This window comes from Dendrobium catenatum, unplaced genomic scaffold (genome assembly GCF_001605985.2).
Source record: "Dendrobium catenatum unplaced genomic scaffold, ASM160598v2 fragScaff_scaffold_188, whole genome shotgun sequence".
Classification (NCBI taxonomy): Eukaryota; Viridiplantae; Streptophyta; class Magnoliopsida; order Asparagales; family Orchidaceae; genus Dendrobium; species Dendrobium catenatum.
Window position 1 is genome coordinate 384,343 of NW_021318650.1, and position 11,037 is coordinate 395,379.

General features: G+C 32.2%; 1 protein-coding gene across 1 annotated transcript; it reads right to left on the minus strand.

The window, feature by feature from the left end:
* Positions 1 to 4,813: 4,813 nt before the first annotated feature.
* On the minus strand, positions 4,814 to 7,333 carry LOC110095902 (shikimate O-hydroxycinnamoyltransferase; the record flags this gene model as incomplete). The annotated part of the gene is given in 2 exon segments (XM_020821603.2): positions 4,814 to 5,706; positions 6,883 to 7,333. Coding segments are annotated over 2 exon segments (1,325 nt in total), but the record flags the coding sequence as incomplete, so codon positions are not given.
* Between the last annotated feature and the right edge of the window lie 3,704 nt (positions 7,334 to 11,037).

The window sequence follows — 11,037 nt, forward strand, 5'->3', positions numbered from 1 at the left end:
CCCCCCCCCCCTCTTGGTAGCCTTTGGGACATTAACTTAGGCTTAACAACCTAATTACTAGACTCAACAGTTAACTTTCATGGAAGAGGTCGGATCAAATCTCCTTGTGTTTGATCATCCAATGATTGAGACACAATAAAGATTATGTATTTCTCAAATCAAGGGTTTAAGATTTAATTGGCATCCTCCTAGGATATTTGACCTATATGATATTATATGTCAGAGCCCTGCTCGATGATAATAACTTACAGGAAGAGCTCGAATTGAATCTCTTTAGGATTGATCATCTAATGATTGAAACACAATAAAGATTGTGTATTTCTCAAATCATGGATAAAGATATTATAGTCATCGATAGTTTATTATTATTATTTTTTATACTTTTAAAAAAATTGGACAATATCAAAATGGAGTGAACAACATATTATTATATTATATAAAATAATATAACAAGTCCTTAGTCTTAGGGATATAAGAGTTACACCATACTCAGCACATAAGAGATATATATTGGGATAACACATCATTAACTTGAAATAAAATACTATAGACATTAGAGTGACACCCCACCTAAAATAGAAGAGATACACGATGACACAAGATAAGTAATAGTACTAACACAAAGGCCCAAACTGCATGGTTATTTAATCTCACCAACTATTTAAAAATTATTCAATGATTGCCTTTCATGTTATTGATTTTTCCCCCTAATGAAATGAGCCTCATCTCAAGTAAATGAATCTTGAATGAACTATTAAAGGTATACTTGCCATATAAGTCTCTCAAATTCATTTTTGAGCGAATTACAAGCTTTAGTGATGTGCCCATGACTACGGTGGAAATGACATTATTGATCTTGATTTCTATTATTCAGTTTCAAAGGATTATAACACTTGATATTTTTTTTATCTCGAATAGCCATCAGTATATTATTTTGAGATGCATTAAGATAAATATACTCTTCTTGTTTTTGAAACTTGTGGCATAGTAATGGAGGCAGACTATTCTTCCCTTGTTTCTTTTTATTCGAGAATGAGTTATCCATTGTAGAAAATTTTTTGTGCATTCTGAAAGTTTTCTAAAATTGTTTTATATGAGTATTAATGGCTTTATCTATTGATATTTGTGCCTCCACACGATGGATCAATCCAGCATATGAGGGAGTCGTGTCTCGCACAAGTGTTGAGTAAAAGGGACCAGGACGAATACCTCAAATGAAAACTTTTCTTAATAATTTATTATCTACTAAAAATTGTCATACTTTTATGGACAATCTTTGAAAATACTCCTTCAGTGATTCTCTTTTATTTTTGCAGATCTTAGAGAAGTGAGAATAATCCTTAGTAATTCTTTTATTGGTGACAAATTGTTCGACAAATACTTTAGTCAATTTAATAAATATAGGAATTATTCCATCTAGAAGTGAATAAAATCACATTCGAGCTTGTTATTTGAAGGTAATAAGAAAAACTTGGTAGAGAAGTGCATCTGAGGCTCACTGGATATGCATGATGGTTCTATAGTGATCTAAATACTCGTGCAGGTCGGATGTCCCGTCATAAGAATTAATACTCGATAGTTTGAATCCTGCCAAAGGGGTGTTAAAGGATGGCTTCGATCAAGGGTGATGACTCCTGGAAGTTCCACTAACGATGAGATTATCTTATACCTCCAATGGGGAACTTTTTTTGGACCAATCTTCATAATTCATGATGTAAGGTGTTACGAGGGAGTTCAACAATATGCTATCAAGCTAAGCCCTCGGGGTCATCCAAAGGAATACGAGGTTAGCGATCTACATGCGAAGGATAGGTAGAGCTTACTATGTTAGTAAGCTCATTATCTTGATGTGTCGAAGGACGTATCCTTAGCTTAGGAAGGGGAATCTCGCATGAAGATGTTCGCATTGAACAACTTCGAGCCCTAGTAGACCCCGAGTGAGAAGAATCACCACTTTTGGTGTTAGCACTGGTCGTTGAGTCTCTCGCAAAAGTTAAAGGATCACATTTTGAGATTCCTCTATCTTTCTGATGCGGTCTTCCATGGAAGGTCATGAAGTTCCTTCTCCAGCAGAATTTTCCTCTCCAAGATAAAAAAGAGAGATATACTTGACATTTATGAATCATAAACTGATTCCTAGATTGATGTGAGTTAGAGTGAGAGGCTCCTAAGATACGATTGTTATGCCTGTCAGCCATCAAAATGGTGCTTAACATAGTGGAATTGAGTTTCCTGTAGATGGCACCAAACTATTGCGAGTTAGAATATATGTGGTGATAGAGTTATAATAATGCGTCTTAGCATTGTATGGATATCTAGCTCACATATAGAGAATGCATGATTTTTGTATGTGGAAAGCCTTGGAAAGGGGAAAAAATATGTGGCCTTGCTAGTTGAAATGATTCCACTAGTATTTGAGTTGATTATAGTAGACTGATTCATCCTTGGGGCAATCATATTACAAATGTCAACCGTATGTTTGAAATCTAGTGATAAACGGGGATGAAAATCCAACGTCACTTGGTGGTTTGACAGAACTCTAGCATTAATGGGAAATTTAGGCATTAGTTGGTAGTTCGGTGGTGGTTGATAGCAATTTGGAGTTAGGCAGTGGCCCCATAAAGCTCCGATGTCAGGCAGTGGTCTGATGGAGCTCTGGTGTTAGGTGGTGGTCCGGTGGAACTCTGACATCATGTGGTGGTCCAACAGAACTCCGACGTCAGGTGGTGGTCTGACATAACACTAGGCATCACGTGATGGTCCGGCAGAACTCTAGGAATCACATGATGGTCTTGTGGAATTTTGGGCTTCAAGTGGTGGTTCGACGGAAGTTCGGGCCTTAGGTGGTGGTCCGGCGGTAGTCTGGGCCTCATGTGGTTGCCCGATAGAAGTTCAGGACTCAGATGGTGGTCTGCAAAAGTCTGGGCCTCAAATGGTGGTCTGGCAGAAGTCTGAGCCTCGGATGGTTGTCCGATAGAAGTCTGGGCCTCAAGTGGTGGTCTGGCAGAAGTCTGGGCCTCCGGTGGTGGTCCGGTGGTGGTCGAGGAGGAGCTAGGGGCAAGAGCGATCTCGGATCTCTCTCTTGCTCTTTTAGGCTCAAGGTCCCTTTTCAAGAGTAGGAAAGAGTCTATTTATAGATTTCTTAGGGTGACATGACTCGTAAATAAGAGGAAGATCAAGGGTAAATGGGGAGTAGTTTGGATGGACGGTCGATGTTGAATCCCTTGATCGTGGACCATTCGCTAGATATTTAAATGTCTTAATGATGCTGGAATTTCTTGATCTTGGGCTATTTGGATTTTTCTCATCAAGCCGCTCGATTCGAGTCTAAGCATGTCACTTTCGGAAACTGTTTGGTAATCCAATTTATGGTTTGAACCTCCCAACGGAGCTTCGGGCCCTTGATTTGGACCCATTTGGGCTCGGATTGAGTGAATTTGGTGTCTCTGGATTCATATTCTTGAGACGTTCAGTTTGATTGTAAGTTTGCTGAAATCGGAGTTCGGATGATCCCAAATTTAATTTTGGAAGTTTCCAACTTATTTTTTTTTTCTCGAGATTTCTGCCGGATCAAGATATTTTTTTGAGGATGTATCAATACTTATCCTTAAATATCACACCGAAATAATATTTTTAAGATTTTAACAATATTTTGGTGATTAAATTAATACTTTAATGGAGTGCAATCAACATAAGCTTATTAATTTAAATTTCTTATAATTACGTTTTTATTTTTGCCTTTTCAATATCATTATTAATAGATAAACTAATAATTTCAAGCAAAAATTCTTTGTCAAATAAAAATATTATTTTACAAAGATAAAAATGTAGCAATTTATTTTGAGATTGAGCTTTTCTTCACCATGAGACTAACAATTATAATCTTATTATATGACGAAATCTTCATCGTGCTTCTAATTTATACGTCATGTGACTATAACCTTCTCTACAGCATGAAAGTCCTCATTACATTCATTTTAGCTATTTTAACGATCAAAATAGCTAAAATTAAGGTTTTGTTTTAAATAGATTTTTGCCACTATTTTTTATAGCTTGTAACAAAATTTTAACTAAAATTTTGTTATTAAAAATAATAAAAAAATTGTCTCAAACAAAATTTAAGTTGAGATTTATTTTTAGTATTATAACAACATACATCAATGTGGACTAACGTTGAACCAATCCAATCCATAAGGCACCAAAGAAAAGCCCACGAAGGAATATAGCCCACATAGAGAAGAGAGAGAGAGATATTTATTCATATTATATATAGTATGAATTTTAAAAGAAGCATGCTTAATGTATGATTAAGCAAAAGAAGCATAATTATTAATTAATTTAAAAAAGTGTGAAAAAGAAAGCTAACTCCGAATTATTTGGTGTTTTATATAAAAAAACGTCATATTATTTGGCATTCTCTATAAAAACTTCAAATTATTTGACATTTTGCACTAATTTTGGGGAGAGAGATATATGAAAAGAGAGATACATAGAAATATAACTTAATTTATAACTTTAATTAATTAAAATTAATAACTTTATAACTTAATATAATTTTAATTAATAACTCTCTTCCTATCCCTCTCTTCTCAAAAAATATATAAATATAAATTTAGATGATCAGAAAGCAGCGTCCAAGTATCAAATTAAGAAATAAACACATGAGAGTAATTGTTCATGAGATACCGTACGTGATAACATGCATATATAGTTACGTACATCTGCGAGAAGCCAAATATTGGAGCAGATCGAAATAAAAATTATTAACATAATCCAACAGCCATGATCGAGTAAATTATTAGTTAATTACTTTAGGCCGAGATAATGAGCAGTAATCGGGTGGAAAATCCCATCAGCCTCCAAAATTCCCACAAGCTCCGTGGACAGGTGCGCGTAAACCATCCAATCCCCGTTTCCTTTGACGCTCGGCATCGGCATAACATACCCCGCATTCCCATTCCACGCAAAATGGTACGATCCAAACAAAGGCTTTCCCCACCCAAATTCCACCGCCCCCACCGGAAAACCCCTTCCGGAAGACACCACCACGGACAACCCTTCCTCCACATAAACCTTAGCCACCGCCGCCTCCGGCCTCCTAACCTCCACCCAATCCACCAATCCCTTAAAATGCTCTTCTCTCGCCGCCTCCGCAACCAACGTGTGCACGCGCTCAGCAATTTCGCTCATCTCCATTTCCTCCACGTCCGTCGCCGACGCGTACGGAATCGACAGCACGTTGCCAAAATAAGCATCCATCATTGCCAGCAGCCCGAGGCGTCTCCGGCCGTCCACCACCACGCCCATGTGGGTCCTCTGTTTCCGGCCAGCTGCTCGCCCCACCAGCTTCCATAAATAAGCTGTAAATGCCTCCAGCTTCGTGCTTTGGCTCGACACTGCTTTTTGCTGAAGGCGGTTGATATTCGCGGCGGTGACGTAGTAAATGCGGTTTATGATGTTTGATGATGGAGCAGTCGGCGGTGGAAGCTGAGAGACGGGGATGTAGAGGCGGTCGAGTGAGGCTTCGGAGTGAGGGGGTCGGCGGGGGCTGAGAAGGGAGCGCCGGAACGATGGGATGGTTGATATTGGTTTGCCTAACGATGTCTCCGACCAGCTGAGGAGGAACATGTTGAATGAGTAGGCGTCGGCTACGCGGTGGTCGAATGTGCATCCTATGACCATTCCGCCGCACTTCATCTCTGTCGCCTACGACGAAGATGGCCATCAACGTAACTTCCATTTTTTTTTTTTTTCTTTCAATGTAATATTTTTCATAAAACTGTTGTAAAGAATTACGCATGAAATTATTGTCCAAATGATTGTGAAATAGTTGGGATGTTGACTCTTTACAGGAGATGCAGAAAAAAAATTTATGTCAGCTAATCAAATGATTCAGAATGATTTTGAAATAGTACCACACACTACCAAAAAATCAATATGATTTATTGAAATTATAATTTTTTTGAATATATTTGAAGAATTTAAATCATTCTGATATATTTTACAGGAGTATAATTTTGGAGCTAAACTAGTGGAAAGAAAAATGTCTCTTTCATCATTCAGTTGAATATATTTCACATAAATATTTTTAAAATGTTAGTATTTTATTTCAAAATATGTATTTTCTAACTTATTATTTATTATTTAGAAATAATTTGGATAAAATATTCTTATCAAATTTACTCGTATGACAGCTTTAAAATTATTAAATAAATTAAAATATATATTATCTTAACTATAAAATAAATTTAATATTAATTTTGAGATCCAATCTGATAAAAATATTAATTATGATAATCCGAACTTATTTATGCCAAAATCAGAATCTTATGACCAAGAAAATCTTTATATTTTATCATAAGTATCTACAATTAATTTTTAATATTTTATATTTATTTTGTAATAAATATTGTTCATTTATTTAATTTTTAGTTATTTTAAAGAAGTTTTAGGTTTTGTTTAGGACAGCTTTTTTAATGTTTTCTAAAGCCAATTTTTTTGTACAAAAAATTTTTATACTAGAATTTTTTTACTAAAAACTACTTTTAAAAGCATTAAGAAATTTGCCCCAAACCAAACCTTTAGAAGCAAACATAAAAAAGTATACTAATTCTAACAAAATTATTGATTATTATTTTTTAATTAGTACCAACTTTAAAAAAATCTATTTTTTACAAAAGAAGAGAGTTGCTTTTAAATCGACCGGATAAATATAACTTTTTGTTGAAAAATTAAATATCTGCTGTCAACGTTTTGATATATTTGTTTATACAAAGTTATTTCTCATAATAAAAATTTTAAAAATAGCAAGAAAATTCAAAATTGTAATAATATAAAAAAAAGATTTATTTTAGGCATTTCATAAATTTTAATATCCATTACCTGAATAGTGAGCACGCCGTCCTTCTTCTTCGGCACAAGCTTCCTCTCAAAGCTCTGATCCGCGTCATAAAAATCAAGCTCTATAATCTCAGCATCCCCAAACGCTTCAATAAACTCCACACCGCGATTATTGCAACGCAGCTCCGGCTCTCCCATTGAATTATTCACAATCTCTCCAGCAAAAGGATAATAAATAACCAGCGACTTAGCCAGAGAGGTTTTGAGAACGTTAACCAGAGAGGAAAAAGAAGAAGAAAAGCTCTGCTTGAGCTCTAATGGCGGCTTTGTGTATATGAAGAAGACCCCAACGTCCAATGGAGGAAGAAGAAGGTCGAGGTTAGAGAGAGAAAGCCAGTGTTCCTGTAATGGTAGTGCGGCTGAGATTGTTTCTTTGCGGCAGATTCTCACTGTGTAATCTTTGTTGTAAACCATTGTTTGATATATTGGTGGGGTGGTTTTTTTTAGATGTGAGGTTTGGGTTAAGGGGTTTAGGGAGGTATTTATATTCCGGGGGGATTTATATACATACCATAAGATTTTTTAATATTTACAGATCTAACACCAACCTAAATTTCTATATAATTTACTTATATAATATACAAATTTTAAAAATGTTTCAAAAACATTTCAAATATGATTTACTTGATCAAAGTCAAGCACACATTTTCACACATGTACTTTGATGATTTAGATATTAAATTGATATATAAGTAAATATAAAGATTTAATTCTAGAATGTAAATACATTAAAATATTGGGTTATCTATGCAAACGTCCATATTATTAGTTGTATTTGATGCTTAGGAGTAAGTTTATTGATTAAAGAATGAAAATTTGGATTAGGAGATGATGATTTAAGCTTTATTTGGATGAATAAAGTATATGTTTGGTAAGAGGTTGGATTGGAATATTATGATCATTTTTTGAAGAGGTGTTTAAATATTTATATCTGTATTATTTAATAATTTATGCCTATTTATATAATGCTTTAATTTTGAAATGGCATCAAAAAATGTTTTGATTAATCTAAATTTATCTAGAGTGAAATTAATAAGCATATATATATATATATAAAAGAGTGTTTAGATATATAAAAGAGTGATACATAAGTTTATGAAATGAAGACAAAATGTTGGGTTAGGTATGATTATTAAAGTTGATTAGGATGAATATAATATAAATTTGGTAGAAATTATTGGATTGGAATATTATGTTCATTTTCTTAAGAGGAATTTATATGTCATTTATTTAAAGTTACTAGGAGTTGGAATTTATGAGCAAGTCTACCAAAGAAAATAATATTAAAATAAATATTTTTGGTTAGTAGGATAGCATGACTCAGTCTTGATTATGACTAGCATACAAAATTATTATGTATTGTTTCTATTTTAATTAAATAGTGATATTTATTGTGAAATATTTGATGAAATAATAAAATAACAAGAGGTTTATATGTAATTAATAGAATAAATGTTAGAGAAAATTTTAAATGTGTTAATTTCTTGAGATCCATCGACCATTATGTTAATATTTTAGTTAAAAATTTTGACTCAATTTTCTTTCCTAAAAAAATTGGGTTAGAAGATGCTTAGTTAATTTTGATTATAATAAATTTTAAAATTATTTAGTTTATTAATCATAGAAAAATTTCGGGTCAAATGACTCAAATCCATCCACACATTGTGGTCATGTCTGCCCACCAACCTTTCTCTTTTGTTTCTCTTACTGCTCTTCTTTTATATGAGAAAAGTGTTGTATTTAAATTATTTTTATTTGGTTCTTAGGAATTAGGATTTAGGAATAAGTTTATTAATAAAGGAATACTAAAGTTGGGTTAGAAGATATATATGACTGAGAATTTGTCCGAGATAATTTTTTCGCTATTTTGTATTTTAGACTACAACAATAATTTTATTTTGGTATCATTTTTCTCGTTGTTTTTTTAATTTTTTTTTTTTGTGGTGAAAAGTTATCTTTCGCAATCAAATTAAGTAGCAAAATTGTTTTCCCCCTAGCAACTTTGATCACAATCAACTCTACAAAATGTTGTAATTAATTATCCCGGCCCAAACAAACCTTAAGATTGATTAGGATGAATAAAATATATATTTGGGATGTTTTAGTCAATGCTTTAATTTTTAAAAAAATAAATTTATTAGATTTACTTGGAGATAAATTTTAATTAAATTTTAGGTATTGTATTCATTTAAGCCAATTTAATGACTTGGGCATTATGACTTAATTACTTTTAAAAACTTTGATTAATTCATAATTTATTAACTATTTTCAAGATTAATTGCATAATTTAAAGATTATTTACTTGCAATTAAATTGATCGCCATATTCTGACCAAAGTTTCTGGTCGAATAAACTATGCTGGGAGTTGGGAGTTGGTATTAGCAGGGTCGTCTTTCTTGAGATGATGGCTTTATTTTGAAATGAGGTTTTAGGTAAGAGTATTATTAATGTACCAATAAATTATGTAAGTATATTTTAATAATAATGCAGTCCCATTTAGTATATTAGTTGATGATTTCTTCTCTTACTGTAAAATCATGCAACACTTTTTTTTTTCTGTTGGTTGGGAGCTTTTGTTAATAATTAAAAGGTCTTAGGTTCGAGTCTTGCCTATTTGATGTGTATGTGAGTTTGAATTAATTTGGCATCTAATGTCAAATGTTGATGTCATATCAATCATTGGTCGATAGGTGACAAAGAGGAAAAATTATTGCATCCTCCCACCTGACGTAGAGATGCGTCCTCCCAGAGCTTATTGCATGAAGAAATTCACAATAAATCATATTTTTCTTAAATAAGAAGATTGTCATTTAAATATAAGTTATAATTAAACTAATTTGTTTAAATTTAAAATATCTTTTTGATGATATTTTGATCAAATCAAAATATTAATGACCCTAAAAATATGAAATTGTTCTATTTACATTAAAAATGATAATATTTTGGTAGTTGTAAAATAATGAAAATTGTTTTGAAAGAATATTTGAAAATTCATGTATCTTAGCAAATCATGTATTATGTATTAATATTTTACTAATTTTAAACATTAATCCATTTATTTAGATAACCTCAAAATTAAAATCAATTATCAATTTTCAATGAAATAATATTTAGATAGATTTAAAATTAAAATTTCAAAATCAACATAAATTGTTAATGAATCCAATAGATTTGTTTTTTTTTTAGATTTGGTTTAAATTATCAAATTAGTTAAACTTATCCATCTGATTAATATGTTGTTAATATTCAAAGATATTATTTTCCAAATAAAAAATTATAATATTTTGATAAATTCAAAATAAAACATCATAAGTAGCATCATTAAATAATTTTTAATTAATTTGGTTAAATATTCAAATACACAAGTTATTTGAACAATATTAACAATAGTTTTTTATTCAATGAGATTAATTAAGCTTTATAGTTTACACACCTTCTCTTAATAATTAAGATAAGCATTTAGAAATAGAACATGAGTCGACGGGCATCTAATGTCAAAAATCACTTGACTGTCAACAAAATGCAATGGTGAAAATAGATGTTCATCAACAATCAGCTAGCTTTGAGTTAGTCAATTGATGACATCTTATGATGGAAAATGTCAAATGTTGATGTCATATTAATCATTGGTCGATAGGTGACAAAGAGAGCATTGGAATTTTCTATAAATCTTATATTTCTCTCCTAGAAAACTCTCTAAATGTGTGTAAAAAAAAAATAAAATAAAGGTCTCTTCATAAAACCAAGAAATGATATTGTCACCATCCCTACCAAAATCTTACATATTGCATCAAATTGCCCAAATAGGCTCCATTTGATCATGATATATATTTATTTGGACAACTTAGCATCTTAATAAACTTGAAATTGAGCAATTTTAAGCTTATTGGATTTGTGTCATTCAAATATTTATTTTGCTAACAAGTCATCTTAGATCGACTGACGCCGGAGCTGAGCTGTTTGATTGTATTAACTTCATGCTAGTTTTATTCCATTTGGTAGCTTATATGGCTACATAGGTTTAGTACTTGCTTTTGATTGTGTGTAGCCTATTATGTTGCTACATATCTATACATACATAGCCATTCATTGTAATAGATAGATTTGGAGATTAATAAAATTAGAGTTTTACTCTCT